Source organism: Rhinopithecus bieti, unplaced genomic scaffold (genome assembly GCF_001698545.2).
Source record: "Rhinopithecus bieti isolate Rb0 unplaced genomic scaffold, ASM169854v2 scaffold_14937, whole genome shotgun sequence".
Taxonomy (NCBI): Eukaryota; Metazoa; Chordata; class Mammalia; order Primates; family Cercopithecidae; genus Rhinopithecus; species Rhinopithecus bieti.
Window position 1 is genome coordinate 1,144,695 of NW_016808492.1, and position 20,794 is coordinate 1,165,488.

The following is a 20,794-nucleotide window of genomic DNA, read 5'->3' on the forward strand; positions in this document are numbered from 1 at the left end:
TCTTTGCAAATGTTCAGAGCCCTGAAAGAATCTGGCACATTTCTAGAAAGGCAACAATGTGGCATGTGGCTGAACGCCAGCCTTCATGAAGGGTGCTGAGAAGATTAGGCTGCAATCGGGAGACCAATTTGGGGATAGATTGGGTTGGGCTATTTCAGGAGATTTTTCAGAGCCCTACACTTCATTTATTTGACCACTAAAGAGTCATTAACATTTTAAAAACACACAAAACATTTTAAATGATTTTAAAAGCACAACTGGCATCACTTGAATTACATTCAATATAATTATGGTTTTAATTTAAATATCTTATAAAATGTAAACTGGAATCCACAAAACAGTTAAATAGCAATTGTAATAATCCATGTATAAAGTGGCAATTTAATATTTCACTTCAAGGTACTGTGCTATGTATATCTGTCGGTATAAAAATTAATGACATTGGCCGGGCACGATGGCTCACATCTGTAATCCCAGCACTTTGGGAGGCTGAGGTGGGCAGCTTACCTGAGGTCGGAAGTTCAAGAGCAGCCTGATCAACATGGAGAAACCCCGTCTCTACTAAAAATACAAAATTAGCCAGGTGTGGTGGCACACGCCTGTAATCCCAGCCACTCAGGAGGCAGAGGCAGGAGAATCACTTGAATCTGGGAGGTGGAGGTTGCAGTGAGCTGAGATCTCGCCATTGCACCCCAGCCTGGGCAACAAGAGAGAACGCCATCTAAAAACAAAACAAACAAAAAAACTAATGACATTGTACCTAAACCCAAGTAACATGTAAGTCAAGTTGTTGGTGGTTGCAAAGAGAAGGGAAAGGAAGTGAAGGATGTCAGATACTAGAGGAAAAGAACCTTTGGGATTCAAGAAGTGCTAGGAGATTCCCCTGGTGGTTGGTTCTCCTGCATACCTAGCCCCTACCCAACACACACACACACACACACACACACACACACACACACACACACACACAAACACACACACACACGATGTCAGTTTCCATTATTTGGCTCGTATGTTATTGAACAAATATCTTCAGGAAAAAAAGAGTGTGGATTTAGAACATGATTTCATGTTGCCTGTTGAGAGTATTTCCCTCTCTCTCTCATTTTCTCTCTCTCTCTCTCTCTCTCTCTAAAGACAAGATCTCACTCTGTCACCCAGGCTGAAGTGCAGTGGGCTGATCATGGCTCACTATAGCCTTGAACCCTTGGGCTCAAGCAATCCTCCCACCTCAGTCTCCTGTAGCTACGACTACAGGGACATGTTACCATATCCATATCCAGCTAGGTTTTTGGGTTTTTGTTTTGTTTTGTTTTGTTTTTTGTAGAGATGGGGGTCTCACTATGTTGCCCAGGCTTGTCTTGAACTCCTGCCCTTAAGCAATCTTCACTCCTTGCTCTCTCAAAGTGCTGGGATTACAGGTCTGAGCCACTGTACCTGGCTTCCCTTTTTTGTTTAAGATGTTAAAGTTTCAAATTTCTGAAATCAATCCCATAAATAATTAGTAATACGTCTAAGACTTCTAAAGATGTTTTTATTTCATGTTGGTTTTTTCTACCAAATTATCCAAAGAAAGCTGTTATAGACAGAAGTAAAATGTGTCAACCCCTATGCCCTTATTATGACTTTTCCTGGTACAGTTACACAGTTACAGACTTGAATCTCAATCCTGCCTCTAGTATTAGAATCATGGGTTCAAATAGAACCACTGAATCTTTTTCCCACTATATTCCTATCTATTGTTACATGTATCATTTGTTTGAAAGATGATTGTCTCATATTGCAAAACAGCACAGATGTGCCTCCTCTTTCTCAGTTATAATGATGAAAATCCCCAGTAAGCAATTATTTTGTGAATGAATTTTATGGAATGCCAATTCATGCTGCAAAACTAATTTATCCTTCTGTTAACAACAAGCATCATCCAAATGTCTCCCCACCTGCCAGAATAAGTACTATGACAAATACAAGATTTTTAAAAAGCCACATGTTTACCAAGTTCTGAAGAAGTATTCAATCATAGCAGTATTACAGATTTTTATGGGGAAAATCCATTAGGGTTTAATATGTTGCAGTATATCACAATCTAGAACATTATACTCTTACAGTATTTCAAAGAAGCAATCTTGTTATAAAGTTGTTTCCATTTCAGAAAAAGCAATTGGAAATTTCTAACTTAACTTATGAAACATTATACGTATCTTGAGGAGTTCATTATGTCATTATTGGCCCTTTGTTCCCTGATTCATTATTTATAGCTAAATGCTTAAAGATGTAAAAGAAGCTTTACGGTTGGTTGGTATAAATGGTCAAAAGTTTTTTTAAAAAACTCAATGTTTTCTATTATATTCGGGGTTTGGTCTAAACTCTGAGTTTTCTAACAAATACAAAATCAGAAAAGTTCTTCATGCATTATTATGTACAAAATGAATAGTCTGTAATTACTTTACCTACAATATCACCACTACCACCTCCACCAAGATAATCAATGTGCAAACATCTTTACTTTTCTACCCCATGTCTGAAAGGAAGAAATTTATTTTCTGATATCCAAGCTCAGTCCATCTGTATTAGTTCTCTGTGGCTGCTGTAACAAATGACCATAAACTTGGTGGCTTAAAACAGCAGAAATTTCTTCTCTCTTTGCCTCTTTCAGCTTCCGGGGGTGCCAAGTGTTCTCTGGCTTGAGGCAACATCATATCATCTTCTCCTCTTCTGTGTGTCTGTCCTCTGTGTGTCTGTCTTACAACTGTCTCTCCTTTCTTATAAAGATACACATGATTGTGTTTAGGACTGACTCAGATAATCCAGGATAAACATTTCCTCTCAGAGCTTTGACTTTATCCCATCCTTTATCATATAAGGTAAAAATCACAGGTTTCGGGAATTTGACATGGATGTCCTTTGGCGCTTTTGCTTTATTTATTTATTTATCTATTTATTTATTTATTGGGACAGGATCTGGCTCTGTCATCCAGGCTAGAGTGCAGTGGGACAATCTTGGCTCACTGCAACCTCTGCAACCTGGGATCAAGCCATCCTCCCACCTCAGCCTCCCAAGTAGCTGGGGCTATAGGCATACAACCCCACGCTCAGCTAATATTTGTATTTTTTGTAGAGACAGGATTCGTCATGTTGCTGAGGCTAGTCTCAAACTCCTGAGCTCAAGCAATCCACCCACCTTGGCCACTGAAAGTACTGCAATTACAGGCGTGAGCCACCATGCCCAGCCTGGTGCTATTTTTTAGCCCACCACACTGATATGGTTTGGATTCATATCCCCACCCAAATCTCGTGTGGAATTACAATCCCCAGTGTTGGAGGCGGGGCCTGGTGGGAGGTGATTGGATCACGGGGCTAGATTTTCCCCTTGCTATTCTCATGATAGTGAGGGAGTTCTCATAAGATCTGATTGTTTAAAAGTCTGTAGCACCTCACACTTCCCTCTCTTCCCCCTGCTTCGGCCATGTGAGACATGCCTCCTTCCTCTTCACCTTCTGCCATGCTTGTAAGTTTCCTGAGGCCTCCCAAGCCATGCTTCCTCTACAGCCTGCAGAACTCTGAGCCAATTAAATCTCTTTTCTTAAATTACTCAGTCTCAGGCAGTTCTTTATAGCAATGCAAGAATGTACTAATACAGAATATTGGTACCAGAGAGGTGGGGCATTGCTAAAAAGATACCTGAAAATGTGGAAGCAATTTTGGAACTGGGTAATGGATAGAGGTTGTAACAGTTTGAAGAGCTCAGAAGAAGACAGGAAGATGAGGAAAAGTTTGGAACTTCCTAGAGACCTGTTAAATTGTTGTGACAGTGAAGTCCAGGCTGACGTGGTCTCAGATGGAGATAAGAAACTTATTGGGAACTGGAGTAAAGGTTACTCTTGCTATGCTGTAGCAAAGACTGGTGGCATTGTGCCCCCACTGTAGGGATCTGTGGAACTTTGAACTTGAGAGAGATGATTTAGAGTATCTGGTGGAAGAAATTTCTTTTTTTTTTTTTTTTTCGTAGATCACAGAACTTTATTAAGATAGAATCACTGCTAATTACATAGAAGTTACTTGTCTAAGCCAAAATCCATGAGGTTCATATAAACTTACAGTTACACAAATTAGAAGCAAATGGCATATTCAAAACCATAAGGAAAGATCCTTATGCTGAGGTGATGAAGGCTGAAGTAAATATGTCTGCACATTTATTTCAAGCTGTTAAAGGGTTTGTGGGTCACTCAGTGGTCCCTTGCATGCAAAAAGTCCAAGAGCTCCTCCATACCATCCTCTTCTTTGTGACTGAAAGGATACACACTCATCACAGAGCTCTAGCCACTCCTGGCTTTTACACATTTCTCCAGCTGCTTTCTTTCTGTTGTTAGGGGATTCAGTAATTCCTCCTCTTGCGCTTCCTCTTCCATGAGATCTTCGGACCTGGTCAGCATCTTTCACTCATCTTCCAGTTCCACGTCTGGCTATGGTTTTGAATTCAACACACTCAACCTACAACAGTGGCACCTAATCCACTTCAGAATCAAGAAGGACTTGTCAGCTGAGGAAAGTTTTAAGCAGTGTTGAAAGTGCAGTTGGCTTCTCTTGACTTCTTCTTGTGAAGTGTGAGCGGAGAGAAATGACTTACAGAACAATTATTAATCAAAAGGGAAGCAGAACTTAAAGATTTAGACAATTCTCAGCCTATCCATATTAGAAAAAAAATGAGAAAGCCTGTATGGAAGAGAACATGAAGGGTGTGACCAAATCTGATAAAGAAATTAGCACGGATCGGCTATCTCAATGGGAACCAGGTGCTATTCATCACGACAACGGGGAGATTAGTCAGTCATCTAAATAGAAGTCCAAATAAGATGTATTGTACACTCTATCGTCCAATACAATGGAAGAATGACCGCAAAGACATTTTGGAGAACATCAAGGCTATACTTACAATCACAGGACAAGAATAGTTATGAGCTACCACCAAACCTTAAGTCTTGAGAATAATTTTCTTTGGCTTAATACTCTGCACTCCAGAACCACTGGGACAGTGGTACTGTCTTCAGGACCCACTGTGGTTGCAGCCCCATGCCCATGACTCTGGGTATACCTACCCTGTGGCTTTGCTGGACATTGTCCTTGTTGGGGCTCCTTGCAATGGCTTTTCCCCACAGACAGCCCTCTGTCTGGGTCCTGTGGCTCTTTGGGGCATAATTTGAAATCTAGGTGGAAGCAGCCATGCCTCTACAGCTTTGCTGGGTGCAGCACATGGAGTGATTGAGGAGCATGGTTATGGAGTTTGGGATAAGGAAGCCCGTGATGTGATGTGCTAAACAGTAGTGGCCCCTCATTTGCAATTGCTGGTGGAAGAAATTTCTAAGCCGTAAAGTGTTCAAGAAGTATCCTGGCTGCTTCTAACTGCATACGCTTATATTCATGAGCAAAGAGATGGTCTGAAATTGGAATGTATATTTAAAAGGGAAACAGAGCATAAACATTTTGAAAATTTGTAATATGGCCAAGTGGTAGAAAATAAAAACTCATTTTCAGGGGAGTAATTCAAGCTGGCTGCAGAAATTTGCAAAAGTAAAGAGGAGCCTAATGTTAGTAGCCAAGACAATGGGAAAAATGCCTGAAAGGCATTTCAGAGAGCTTCATGGCAGCCCCTCCCATCACAGGCCCAGAGGCCTAGGAATAAATAATGGTTTTGTGGACCAGACCCAGGGCCTTGATGCCCTGAACAACCTTGGGACACTGCTCCCTGTGTTCCAGTCACTCCAGCTCCAATCATGGCTAAAAGGGCCCCAGATATAGATAAGGCCACTGCTTCAGAGGGTGCAAGCTGCAAGCCTTGGTAGCTTCCATGTGGTGCTAAGCCTGTGGGTGCACAGAGGGCAAGAGTTGAGGCTTTGGAGCCTCTGCCTAGATTTCATAGGATGTATGAAAACACCTGGATATCCAGGCAGAAGTCTGCTGCAGGGGTGGAACCCTCATGGAGAATCTCTACTATAGCAGTGTAGAGGAGAATTGCAGAGTTGGAGGCCCCACACAAGAGTCCCCACTGGGCACTGCCTAGTGGAGCTGTGAGAAGAGGGCCACCACCTTCCAGACCCCAGAATGGTATATACACCAACAGCTTATACTATATGCCTGGAAAAACCACAGGCACTCAACACCAGCCTGTAAAAGCAGCTGAGGTGACTGTACCCAGCAAAGAGATAGAGGCAGAGATGTCCAAGACCTTGGGAGTCTACCCCCTGCATCAATGTGGCCTGGGTGTGAGACATGGAGCCAAAGGAGATTATTTTGGAGCTTTAGGAATTAATGACTACCCTTCTGGGTATTGGACTTGCATGGGGTCTGTAGTGCCTTTGTTTTGGGTTGATTTATTACTCTTGGAATGGGTGTATGTACCCAATGCCTGTACTCCTGTTGTATACTGGAAGTAAATAACTCACTTTCAATTTTACAGGATCATAGACAGAAGGGAATGCTTTGTCTCAGATGAGACTTTGGACGGTGGACTTTTGAGTTAATGCTGGAATGAATTAAGACTTGGGGGACTGTTGAGAAGGCAGGATTGTATTTTGTAATGTGAGAAGGACATGGGATTTGGGAGGGGTTGGGGTGGAATAATATGGTTTGGATTTGTGTCCCCACCCAAATCTCATGTTGAATTCTAACCCCAGTATTGGAGGCAGGGCCTAGTGGGAGGTGACTGGATCATGGAAGAAGATTTCCCCCTTTATACTCTTGTGGCATTAAGTAAGTTCTCACGAGATCTGGTTGTTTAAAAGTCTGTAGCACCTCCCACTTCCCTCTTTCTTCCCGCTGCTTCAGCCATGTGAGACATGCCTCCTTCTTCTTCACCTTCTGCTGTGTTGCAAGTTTCCTGAGGCCTCCCAAGACATACTTCCTGTACAGCCTGCAGAACTTTGAGCCAATTAAATCTCTTTTCTTTATAAATTACTCAGTCTCAAGTAGTTTCTTATATCAATGCAAGAATGGACTAATATACACACCACCTATCTATGACTTTACCCCATACTTTTCTGCCCCCCTCTGATATTTTCTTGCTCTGATCCCCACCTCTCCTCTGCCTCCCTTTCCCTTTTCCTTGTATCTTTGATTGTTCACTCTTCAACTGTTCTTTCCCCTTATCACAGAATCACATGAATTTGCTAGAGCTACCATAACCAAGTACCACAGACTGAGTAGCTTAAACAACAGAAATCTATTTTCTTATGATTCCAGAGCCTAGAATCCAAGATCCAGGTGTTGGCAGGCTTTGCTTTCTTCTGAGGTCTTACTCACTCCTTGGCTTATAGATAGCTTTCTTCTCCCTGTGTTTTCACATGGTTTTCCTTCTGTAGGTGTCTGTGTCTTAAGCACATCTCTTTATAAGCACAACAGGCATATTTGATTAGAGTACCCTAACGACTTCATTTTAACCTACGTACTGTTTAAAAACCCTATCTACAAATATAGTCACATTCTGAGGTACAGGGAGTTAGGACTTCAGCATATACATTTGAAAGGACAGAATTCCATCTATAACACATAGCATTCTTCACCATTCTGGAAAAAAAAAAACATCTAAAGAGCTACTACTTCAAACTACCAGCTATATCAGGCATTTACTACTCATCAAATGATCTGTGCTCCCTGACATTTCTCAACTCTCTTGCTATAAGGTGAAGCCCTGGGACTAACTTTGGGTTGGTAGTACTACATTTTTAATGGACCAGGAGGGGCTTATACTATGAAAATACCGATGTAAAAAAGAAAGGTAGTTTCACTTTAGAATCACAGTCTGATAATATTGGCAACAAATGGATTATACTTTTGTTTTCACAAAAATTAATTGATATACTATTCTCAGAGGCACTTTATTCTCATGCCTCTTTAACTTTCATTAATGAAGACTATAAGAAACAGCTTTATAAAGTCAATTAGGAAATGTACTATAAGAAAATTATTTTGCATATCTCCAAAACTCTTTGCTTCCTCAGAGTACTCCATTTAAGATTTTTGTCAATGACCTTTTAACTCATATATTTGTTTGGTTAGTTTTTGTTTTTGGTCATTTGTTGTGCCTCAAGCCATGAGTGGGGGTGCATATTTTACAACTACAATATAATGTAACCTCAATGAGATAACAACTGGGGCAATTGTAGTCATCCGTGCACTTCCTATGTCTAGAACAGGTTCTCAGTAAACACATTAGCAAACTTTACAGGACTATATGGCCTGAATATCTGCATTGTTACTTTTTCCTAACCTTGATGTTCTTTTCTTTCTTATATTTTCTATACCTAAATATTTTATGTGTCCTTGATAGAATAATTAGTTCTATTTCAATAAAAATTCTGAAAATATATTTAATAAACATTTAACTAAATGAATTATATGAATTGATATACATAGTGTCTGAAATTTTGTGAATGAGGCAATGCTAGGGAGAGCCCTAGCAAGAGACTTTCTGCATTCATCTTAAATCAAGTCAGCAGTCATCACAGAATGGGTTAAAGCAGCAATTTTCAAAGTGCCAATCAGGAAACTCTGGTGTCCCCAAAATCTTTCAAGGGATCTGTGAGATTAAATATTATTTAGGTGAACAGGCATTTACTATTTTCATTTTCAATAACTATTCTAACATTTTTCCATTTTAATTTAAATATGATCAATATTGATAGATATAGCCATAGGAACAAAAGCCCTTTGGGGGTCTTCAAAAGATTTAAGACCACAAGTTTCTCAAAATCAAAGTGTGAGAACAAATGGGTTAAAAGAAGGAGCTCATGCCTCTATGTTGTACAAAAAGAAATAGTTTCCTTTTCACTATTCCATTGGTTCACTAATCACAGAAAAGACCCATGATGTCACAATTAGGTACCACTGTGAAACTTTAAAAAACCACTCTATAAAATGAGAGAAATCTGAGTAATGGCTACCCAAATAAACAATTTATAGATCTAAGGACCCAGTCCCAAAGTACGTTTTCTTTTTTACTTCCATCCTACATCTACCTTAAGTCCAAACCAGAATTATCCACTCTCAGTTATTGGCTCCTGAGAAATTAGGATCTCTCTCTGTCTTACATTCCTGACATACTCCATCAGTGACCCTTATATTTCTGATGCCACTGCCCAGAAGTCTTTTTATTAGGCTATTTTCGGGGTGAGGGTGGCCTTACTCTGGAATGGCAGCTATATTTCTCATCAAGTGCCAACTCTGACATATTAATAACAGCTGTCTGAAACATTGTATGAGAAGGATTCCAAAGCTGTTTCCTGGCTTAGCAAGACAAACGCCATAATTGATTAGAGGTCTACCCTGGTTACAAGAAGGAAGAGTGTTAGCTTATGTGCTGTGTATTTGCTGACCCTGTGAAATCAATTGGAATTGCAATGGTCAAACAGATGTAGAGCAAGACCATAAATGCCTAGTCCATGCAAAAATTACATAGAAATATAACTACTCTGATGTATAATAATGGGTATCAGCAATAATCGCTTCTTCATAAACAAACTCTATCTGCTTAAAATATAAGCATTAAGTTTTATGATTAAAAAAGCAAATAAATACATAAGAATATAAGAATTGCCTTGAAAGTTTGTAACAACATAGCCTGTATATCTATGTATCTAAGTATCTGAAAACACTTTTAACTTGCACATTAACTAGGATAGATGCCAACTACCCTTGATTTTGCCTCTTTTAGGAACTTGACCAGGCTTTCCTGCAGACACAATATTCTCAGAATGGAATCCAGGCAGGTGAATTTTAGGGATGCCAACTGTGGCTCTTGACAAATTCCAGATGTCACTGCTGTGGCTATAGTGTGGCATCTGCTGAAAGTATTACATTTCTTTACAACATATCATCTTACTGGCATAATTATTAATGCATAAGGAAGAAGATGGGGACGTGAAAGAGAAGGAGAAAAAGGAGGAGGAAATTGTGAAAGCAGGAGGAGGACAAGGAGAAAGAAGAAAGAAGATGAAGAAAAGAAAAGGTATAAGAGATAAAGAAGGATACAAGTCGATTCTGGAGTAAGAGATCAAGAAGAAGGATACAAGTCACATCTGGAGATTGGAACCACTCTGGGTTTTTCCTTGCTTGACAGGAAGCATAGATATAACTATATATTTCTTTAGAATGTGTTCTTGTGACTATTTGCTCTACAGTGACACACCACTGTTTAGCAGTGATACAAGCTGGCAATATATCCCTTTAAATCACATTCTGTTGATGAAATAGAAGAATTTTCAGCTCCTCTGAGAATGGAACCCAAGCACTGACAAGAACACTCACTTGTTCCTTTGTGAATTTGCCTTTTTGTCATTTTGCCTGAGAGTTATACTGTGAAGAAGTAGACACAAGAAAGCAAGAGATGCCTGGGGCTGATAAATCTGGCTCTAAATATAATATTGTGAAGAGATTGAAAAAAAAACAGAGCCAGAAAAGACTCATATAGTATTTGCTTTCTTGGGAACAAAAGAATATACTTAATGCTTTAAAATAAACAAATAAATATATTTGCAGCACAATGTTCACAAAAACGTGGCTCTACAATGGAATTCTGATAATATAATCACAAGTAACATTAATGAGAAGTAAGTGGGGCAGAAATATATATAAATGGAGAACTTTATAGTTTACAAAGCATTTATATGCATTTGACTTCATTCATCAGACTACAAACATGATGTATAAATGATAAAACAATACAAAGCAGAAATGATGCTAGTTGTTGCTTTACTGCTGCAGGGCAAAGGTCACAGTGAGCAGAACCTTGCTCCCTACACCCCGACAAAACCTAAAAATATCAAAAGGGATGTTTAAACCTTGTTTAAAAGTGAGAAGAAAATGAAATATATAGGAAAGCAGGAAACGTTCTAAAACAAATGATTAAATGGATGGCTTTGTGGGATTTAGGTTAAGAAAATGATGATTATTAGGACTCAGTATGAGTTCCTTTAAGTCTTGAAAAATTATTCCCTGTAAAACTGATAGATTTGAATTCTATAATTCCACAAGCAAGGCAGCATTTTGTGATCTTCCCCTGGGACAAAAAGAGAAATATGGTATTTAAGACAATCAAACTCTAAGTTATATATTAACTCTCTTCTATAAAATAAATACATCACACTGTTAAATGTTCTCTATATCCAAAAACTTTTACATCTAGAATCCTAATGATTCAAAATCACCACCTTATCACAATATGTCCTTGATTTTTTATTAATCAATCTTGTTATTAATTGAGTAAAGATATAATCATATTTATGAAATTTATAGATGATAGGTGATGCAGAAATAACAATGTTGAATATTAGATTTACATTTTGAAATGATCTCAAGTTGTTCAACTAATTGGAATAATTTGTACTTTGCGGTAATCTCAGGGCATAACAAAGACTGCCACACTGCTGACCTCAAAAAGTATTGGTTGAAATAATGAATGAATAAATGAATGAATAGGTCAAAACTAACAAGGTAAAATTTATCAAATAAAACTAATTTTTTCAGCTACAGAATAGACTAAACCTGGTTTGATGGTAATTTAGATAAATGCCAGATAGGTACAGTTCATTACTGGTTCAGTTTAGGCCGAGTCCAATTAACAAGGGTAAAATATCTAACAAAATTAATCTCACTGTCTGTTATCTGTTCCAGTCAGACTACATGTAAAATACAAAATTCCTTCTGGACATTACTTTTTAAAATTGACACTGGCAAACTAGAGTTCAACAACTTTATTCTGATTGGGCAGCCAGCATACTGAGAGGTCTGACAATCTTGTCAGGACATACAATTGAAGAATCTGGGATGCTTAACTTTAAAAAAGAAAACAGGTAGGAGGGACATGCTTCAGATATTTGGAGGGCTGTCATAGGAAAGATATATTACAGTCAATCTGTTTATCACTTAAGGAAACCATATGGGAAACAGACCTTGTTTTAGCAGTACAAGGAAGAAATTTCTAAGAGTTACATCTGCCCAAAAACAGATTCATTTACCTTGCTAAAAAGGGAACACTTCATCACCTTAAGGATCCAAGCAAAAATAAATAATCTGCCAGAGGCTTTGCAAAGCAATTATTCCTGTGTTAGGTAGAACACTAGCATAGATAACTTGAAGAGCCTTTCTGGGTTTAGTATTCTATTTTTCTATGGCCTTGGAGGGTCTTGTTGCCTCCATCTTCAACAGTATTATAACATTTCTTTTCATTAATGTGTCTTGTTCCAATTTAATACCTGATGAGGTCTATCTTTGTTCTAAGCCCCCGTTGTTCTTAGTTGCTAATGAGGTGGTCCTTCTGTGACAGTTAATTTTATGTGTCAGTTTGACTGGGCTAACGGATGCCAAGATACCTGGTAAAACATTATTTCTGGGTATGTCTGTGAAGGTGTTTACAGAAGAGACTAGTATCTGAATTGGTAGACTGAGTAAAAAGATGCACTCACCCATTTGGGTGGGCACTGTACCATCCGTTGAGGGCCTGAATGGAATAAAGAGCAGAGAACAGTGAATTTGCTTTCTACTTGAGCTGGACAGCCATCTTCTCCTCCTCTCAGACATCAGTACTCCTGGTTCACAGGCCTTCAAACTCCGACTGAATTACACTACCAGCTTCTATGGTTCTCCAGCTTGCAGATCCTGGGACTTCTCAGCCTCCATAATCACATGAGCCAGTTACTATAATCTCTCTGTTACTCTGGAGAACCCTGACTGTTCTGTGAAAGGGCCACCATGTATGCAAAGTTCCCCCCAAATGCCAGAGGAGCTGAGAAATCAAAGAATGAGGTAGAAAAATCCAGTTTGTCAGTAATGGAGGTAACTTACAGATGGAAGTGTGGTCTTGGGCAGCAGCAAGACAGATAAATCTTTAAACCTGTTACCTCCCAACCCAGAGCTTATATACTACAGTGAAAGGGTATAAGTGCTCTCTACGCAAGACAATTAAAGGCAATCCTCCAGAACAGGCAACAATGTTATGTATTTGTCATAGCCTGTAAAATGTGGGATAACATCAAGGTTGACATGTTTTTTTCTCCAGGGACAGTAAATAAAGCAGGAATCAGGAGGCATTCATGGGACTGAGGATACTCAAAAATCATTATAGCAGATTAGCATTTCAGGTGGAGTCACTTTTGTCTCCACACTAATACGGCTTCTTTATGTTCCTACAATCTGACTTCTATTGCAACCATGGCAGGAAAAAAAAGAAACAATCCCCTGTTAAAAGTCACAGCCTGGCTGGGCACGATGGCTCACACCTATAATCCCAGAACTTAAGGAGGCCAAGGTAGGAGGATCACTTGAGGCCCCAGGAGTTTGAAACCCACCTGGGCAACAGAGCAAGATCTCATCTCTATTTTTAAAAATAAATAAATAAATAAAGTAAAAGGCATAACCTTTTTGCTGTAATAGCCAGTGGTCCCGAATTATTTTCCTTCTCCTTGACTCTGTAGAGTTACTGTTAACTATCCTTCCTCTATAATTTTTGCTTCTCTAATTACTTTCCTCTTTTCAGTGGCCTTTTCCTCTCCTTCCACTCATGAATCATAGTGTTTTCCCAAGGCACTAATACTTGCTATGTTTAGATTTTCACTACCATTTTGATTATGGGATTAGAATAATTTTAAATCCTTTATTACAATAGGATAATGTCAGTGATACAATTAACAGTATGTCTTCGTAATTTCCCTATGTGACAAACAGTGAATACTGATTTGTTTGACAATACCCAATTGTAGTTAGTTTTATTTTCCTAGTTGGCCTGGGGAAAGTATTTCAAAGTTTACAGTTGTATTTTCCTGACAGACAAGGAGAAAATGCTTCAAATTTTATTTTTTTAAGTTTATCGTGGAGGAACTTTACCAGATCACACTTGATAAACTATCAGGGTGGCCATCAATTCAAATTATACATGAGGCAATACTTTATTGCCCTTCATATTTTAAAGTGAGTCTAAGGATAGTGTCACAAATCACGTACAGAGCGCAGCTGAAGACACCATCAATCCTCCCCCATCATCTACATATCAAAATTCAACTTAAGTTTGTAGACACAACCACAACTATTAGAATATTTTGTAGAGAATGGAAGTTCTATTTCCCAAGTCTACACAAAGCTTGCTCTTCAAAGGAATCTCTCATCTCTTATTAAATAGCCACTTATTCTTACCATTATTCTAGGCATGCACTGTATTTATTAAAGCTCTGCTTAATATCAGATATTAGCCAACACTGAAATACCCTCCACTCAAATGCTTATTACCCATTCAAAATAACTGAAAGTGTAGTTAGAGTATATGGTTGCCAGGTGGAGATATTTAAGTTATATGATCTCAGAGTCTGAACAAATTGTGCGTCCCATCAATGGTCTAGACCAGAGCTGTACAATAAAACTTTCAGTGAAGATGAAGATGTTTTTCTAAACTATCCCATATGATAGCCATGAGGCACACACGACTACTGAGAATCTGAAATGTGCCTAGTGCAACTGAAGGACCACATTATTAATTGTATTTAATATTAATTACTTTACATTTAAATAGCTTCATACGGCTATTGAATACATATGGGATGAAACAAGCCTAGTCTCTAGAAAATATAACCATCAATTATTCTTACAGTTTCCTTTCTTAGGAATAAATGTACATGTTAGTAGCATTAACATAGTACTATTGTACCAAAGTATACTGCTGCACCAAAACATTTACACTGACTTACTCATATAAAGGATATTCACAGAATACAACAGGTACCATGTACTGGTTGTCATGCTAAGTGCTGAGGAACTTTCAGGAGTTCCTTTAGGAGCTCAGAATATTGAGAGATGCAGTAAATAAGTTAATAAACTACAATATAAACTACAATTCTTGCTATTAAAGTCATCTAAATAAAGAATTGTGGAAACACAACATATAGAATAACTCTGTAGGAGTTTAAAAGGTTTCCTTGAAGACTTTTAAGCTGGGACACCATGAAGAAATATGTTGCAAAATAATATGCGGGGATGAGGGCTGGGGGGCATGAGGAAGTGGACAGGCATTCCAGTAAAGACATGGGGTCCTGAAAGGGCTTGGGGAGGCTAGGATATAGAAGACTATTCTCTATGTGTTGTGCAGCAGCAGAGATGTTGCCAGAAAGTAGGCTCCAGTGTGACTGTGAGAGTCTTATATCGGAAGCAAGAAGTTTGGCTGCCAAGTGGTCACATACTGCCCTAAACTTCCCCTACTGTTTGAAGTTTTACACTTTTATTGTAAGTACTTACCTTTTTAATCTGCTTCATTAGATTTCTAAATTGTTATGGCCAGACCATATCTTCCTTATCCGCACTGTGCTCCATGGCATCTGATAGAGAATTAATAAATACGTGTTTTAGGAATGAACATTTCTGCTTGTTTTGAAGTTTGATTCTCTCTGGAACCACACTACCTACCATCTTCCAAACTACCTCTTTGACTTCTGGTGTTTTCCCTCTTGGTCCATAATCAGGCAGCCACTGTCATTTTCTAGCAGTACTTAATGAAATGTTTTATGACTGAGTTACCTGTCTTTTAAATAAAGCTGGGGAATTTAATAGACAAATATGTTTATGGCATTGGATTTGAGCTGCCCACAGTAATGTGCTTAGATGGAAAAGAAATTGAAATAACTCTCCTTTACCAACTCTATCAATATATGATTAAAAGGAGTATTTTATTTTATTTTGGTTTTTATTTTTTGTGTCTACATAGTAGGTGTATATATTTACGGAGTACATGAAATATTTTGATACAGGCATACAGCACGTAATTATCACATAAAGGTAAATGTAATATCCATTACCTCAAGCATTTCCTTTGTGTTACAAACAATCCATTTGTACTTTGTTTTTTACAATGTACAACTGAATTATTACTGACTATGCTTCCGGAAAGGTGCCCCGATCCAGACCCCAAGAGAAGGTTTTTGGATTTTGCACAACAAAGAATTGAAAGCAAATCCATAAAGTGAAGCAAGTTTATTAAGAAAGCAAAGGAATGAAAAAATGGCTATTCCATAGGCAGAGCAACGGCTTGAGCTGCTGGCCTAAAGATACCTACAGTTATTTCTTGATTACATGCTAAGCAAGGTGTAGATTATTCACAAGTTTTCCAAGGAAAGGTGTGGGCAATTCCCAGCGCTGAGGGTTCCTCCCCTTTTTAGACCCATATAAGGTAACTTCCAGATGTTGCCATGGCATCTGTACACTGTCATGGCACTGGTGGGAGTGTCTTTTAAGATGCTAATGAGTTATAATTAGCATATAATGAGCAGCAAAGATGACCAGAGGTCACTCTCTTCACTATCTTGGTTTTTGGTGGATACACCAAAATAATAATAATAATAATAATAAAAAGGTGGATACCTGTTTTATCAGCAAGGTCTTTATGACCTGTATTTTCTGCCTGCGGACCTCCTATCTCACCCTGTGACTAAGAATGCCTAACCTCCTGGGAATGCAGCCCAGTAGGTTTCAGTCTTATTTTACCCAGGCCCTATTCAAGATGGAGTTGCTCTGGTTCAAACGCCTCTGACAACTACAGTCACCCTGTTGTGCTATCAAATACTTGATATTATTCATTCTTTCTAACTGAAACAATATTTTTTAAATAGTAAAGAGTGAAACATATGAACTCCAAATATCTGAGACAGGTCCCAATCAACTCAGAAAGTTTATTTACATTTTAGGGAGACATGGGACAGCAATTAATACAGGTAAAATAAACATTGGTTTGAGCTGGAAAGGCAGGACGACTCCAAGTGGGGAGGAGGGTTTCAAGTCATAGGTAGGTAAGAGACAGTTGCATTCTCTGATGAGCCTTTCCAAAGGAGGCAATAAGACATGCATTTATCTCAGTGAGCAGAGGGGTGACTTTGAATAGAATGGGAGGCAGGTTTGCCCTAAGCAGTTCCCAGTTTGACTTTTCCCTTTAGCTTAGTGATTTTGGAGTCCCAAGATTTATTTTCCATTCACAGATATAAAAAAGAAAGAGAAAGGTACATCCCGGTCAATATCTACTCAACAAGGAAGCAGGATACATGTTCTCTTTGCTTTCCCTGTTTCCTTGATAGCCATGCGCACTTATGTTTATTTTCCTCATTGTTTGATGAAGCTAATCATCGAAATAAATAGGAAAGACTCTAGAACTCCACAGGAAAGCAATTATACAGCCTTTATGACACGCAAATTTATTCACTCTGCAAAAAAAAAGTAATTACTTTCTGTAGTGTCTCCCATGTATCCCCCAAAATGCACATGTCTGGGTGCATGTAAAAATTAACGCGATACCCTATACAAAAAGGAGTTCTCAGAGTTAACAGCTAGAGAAGAGAGGTGCCAATCTTTGCCACAGGCTTATCCCTTCACACCCTCCCCCAAAACAAATGGCGGACAGAAGAAAAAAAAATAGTAGTTACTACAACTATTACTCTACGGAAATATTAGGGGTAGTGAAAACAAAGTTCTGACACTAAACTTTACTGAGCCCTGCATCCTGCCCACGACCCTTTAGCCACCCATCTAGCTGCTCGCCACCCATCTAGCTGCGCACCACCCACCTAACCGCCGCAGCCCCATCAACCGGGAGAATCCCCAACACCGCGACAGGACCCAGGCACTTCGGCGCGCCTCCGTACCTCGGGAGGCGCAAGCGTTTGGTGTGTCTGCGTCGGGGGCGGAGCCTCTTGTCCCTCTGCGCGTCCCGTTCCGCCTTTCTTTTCTCCCACCGCCTGTCGGCTGACGTGTCTGCAGTTCCTCCGCGTCTCCTGCGAGTCAGGCCGTGATGGCGGACGCCTGGGAAGAGATTAGGCGGTTGGCGGCCGACTTCCAGCGGGCGCAGTTCGCCGAGGCCACGCAGAGGTGCCTGACCCTCCCTCTCTTTTGTGGAGCCCAAATTAGGCCGTGGGCGGACACACCTGTATCTGGGACTTTAGACCCGCGGCCTTGCATCCCGGATCTTCTCACTGCTTGTCACCATTCCCTCCTCCTCCCTCCTCCCCGAGCCTGGATCGCAGTTTTTAAGTCCAACGCTCGGCGGGCAAGTCCGCAGCCTAGGAGGCCCCCAGCCGCAGCGAGACGCTGGCGCGCCCCACCCACCATGGACGGGGCAGGTGATTTCGAGCTGCCTTTATTGAGCGTTCCTCTGACCCTCCCTCACCCACCAGCCATTAAATCACTGTGACATCTTGGCTATTATACACTTCCTGATCTAGAATGAGCTCCAAAGGAGAGGCTAGTTTCCCACCACCCACCACCCCCCACCCCAGTACAGTACTTGGCAGATAGTATGTTGACCCTTAAAAGTTTTTGCCTTTTTATCTCTCTAACAGACCTAGGGCTAGGCCCATGACCCCATCTGTCATTCAGGTCACTGACATTTTCTACCAGCCCACTAACCTTTGGAGGATGTGTCCAGAGCAGCCTAACTCTGCTTTTTTAAAATAACGCTAATAGAAGCCTTTCTATTCTTTGACTACTTCCTATCTGCGATGTTTTATTCCTTTTGAGCCCGAAGACAGCAATCCCCTTATGCTGTTTTTTCTACCACTGATAGCAAACTCGTAACTGCATGGGTAACTTAACAGTAGCAGCTATGGTTTCATTAGGCCACATCCCCGGTCTGCTTGCAGACCATGTGTGTAAGTGAGGCAATTAGGCACTTAATTTAAAAGAAAATTCTGATTAAACTGGAAATTAAAGTAGGGCATTCTTTTTGTTTGTTTTTTGTTTTTTTGTTTTTTCTACCTCAGCAAATGTCTTCAATTTTCTATTCAGATTTGAAGATTGGAAGCAGGCCTGTAAGAGACAACAGACTTGAAATTTGTGATAGGATGATGTGTACCAATTAAATAAATGATTTAAGCATATGTAAACCTACTTACTCTGAAAGGTTTTTTTTGTAACTTATTGAATCAGTTAGTGAAAAACATAGATTTTGTGATGTAGAAATTAGTGACTACACAAACTTTTTAAAAGCCTGTTTTCATACATTGTGTTAATTTTATTGAGCACCAGTGTATCAAGTGGACTTTTGAAACTTAACTGTTTTTCTTTCCCTCAGGTTGTCCGAGCGGAACTGCATTGAGATTGTTAATAAGTTGATTGCTCAGAAACAGCTAGAAGTAGTTCATACACTCGATGGAAAGGAATATATTACTCCAGCCCAAATTAGTAAGGAAATGAGAGATGAGCTACATGTCCGAGGTGGTAGGTAGTTCTTTAGTGTTTTTTTTTTTTTCTTGAATTTTTGGAAGGGGCAAAACAAAAACCTGTAAACATGTCATTGCATACTAAATTATAGATTGTAAGATATCCTTTTCATTTGTTGATAATCAGGCTTAATATTTTTGGGGTTCATGTAAACATGGTCATATAATTTAAATGAACTCAAATATTATCACTTAACAAAATATTTTACCGTTTTGAGTTACGTGTACTATATGTGAATTGTTTCTTTTTACAATTCCTTAATTTATTGCATGACTCAGGGAAGGGTATTCAGCTGCTTTTAAGGCTTACTTGTACTTACAAATTAGATAACTCAATCCAGTGTGGTACTACGCCAATCATATTGTATGAAATACTATTAAAAGCATACGCAAAGTTGTTTTCCTTTGTCTTCTTAAAATTTGAACAGACTAGCAGGCATATTTGAATACTATTTGATTAAAATAGAAGCAACTATGAAAGCATCTTTTCATATTATCAGAGGGTAACATTGGTCTTTTTTTTTTTTTTTTTTTTATCAATTTTCCTTCATAGTCCCTTTAAATATGAGCTATAATTTGAAATTCTTAACAGATATTCTTATGCTGATATGTAGAAACCTAATGTTTAGTATCAAATAATTGAAAAAAGTTCGTCTTAATTTAGCTGTCAATATCTCTTTGATCACAGTAGATAAATTCTGAGTTGTGAAGAGAAATGAATACCCTCCATAGATATAGCCAATTTGTGTGCCAGTTGGTGCTCATAATTGGCCTGATGTTATTTAAAAAAAAAAAAAAAAAAATTTGGAAAGTAAATTATTGCTTATGGCTTCAGCCATGAAGACTTACTCAGCCATCAGCTAATGGTGTGTATTTGAAGACATTAATTATTCTGACTCTGTTCTATGCAGAAGGACTTCGACCAAAACTTAAATGTTAGAATTTATAGCTTTGGGTTGGTATGTACTCATATGTCATTTAAAATAAATGAATGTCTTTTCTTCAAAGGTCGAGTAAACATTGTTGATCTACAACAGGTAGGTTTTAAATTTATAAAATTTTTGCTTTAATTTCTCAATTTTTTGATACCGTGAATTTGTTCAAGTATTCACTAATGCGGGTATCATATTTTGTATAGTGTTTGTAAAGAAATAGTTATATAAGTCTCACTGATACACTGAATTGATTTAATAAGTTCTGATATATTGAAATGATTTAATAAGTTGGCCTTATTAAAGAGTTGGCCGACTCTTCCCCAGTTGGCTTTCTTATTATTAATTTTTTACCAAATGAACTCATAGTTATCATCTTATGTAAGTTTATGTAATTTTGGGAGAAAATCACCAGTTTCAGGTTTATATGTTTTAGTATATGAAACTAATAAATATTTTAAAAGCAGAAGCTACTTTCAAAAAATACAAATATATATGTCATTACCAAGGTACACTATAAACAAGAAGCCAGAAAATTTTCTGTAAAATGCTGTCTGTTATATAAATATGTAATTTACTGCTTTATATAAACTTACTAGCAAGTGACAGTGTAATTCTTTTTTTTTTTTT

At 38.7% G+C, this 20,794-nt stretch overlaps 1 protein-coding gene and 1 long non-coding RNA gene across 2 annotated transcripts in view; one reads left to right on the forward strand and one right to left on the reverse strand.

Annotated features, from left to right (window-relative positions):
- Window positions 1–679: 679 nt before the first annotated feature.
- LOC108538599 (uncharacterized) lies at window positions 680–17,751 on the reverse strand. Its single transcript, XR_001888127.1, has 3 exons — window positions 17,661–17,751; window positions 15,271–15,350; window positions 680–721 (listed from the first exon to the last, which is right to left on the reverse strand). It is a non-coding gene; the product is annotated as an uncharacterized LOC108538599 (long non-coding RNA).
- Window positions 17,705–20,794, forward strand: part of UFL1 (UFM1 specific ligase 1) — a 38,299-nt gene continuing 35,209 nt past the window's right edge. Inside the window, exons 1-3 of the mRNA XM_017886774.1 lie at window positions 17,705–17,883; window positions 19,085–19,230; window positions 20,241–20,269. Of these exons, the coding sequence (XP_017742263.1) occupies window positions 17,807–17,883; window positions 19,085–19,230; window positions 20,241–20,269 (252 nt within the window). The 5' untranslated portion in view covers window positions 17,705–17,806. The remainder of the gene's footprint in view (window positions 17,884–19,084; window positions 19,231–20,240; window positions 20,270–20,794) is intronic.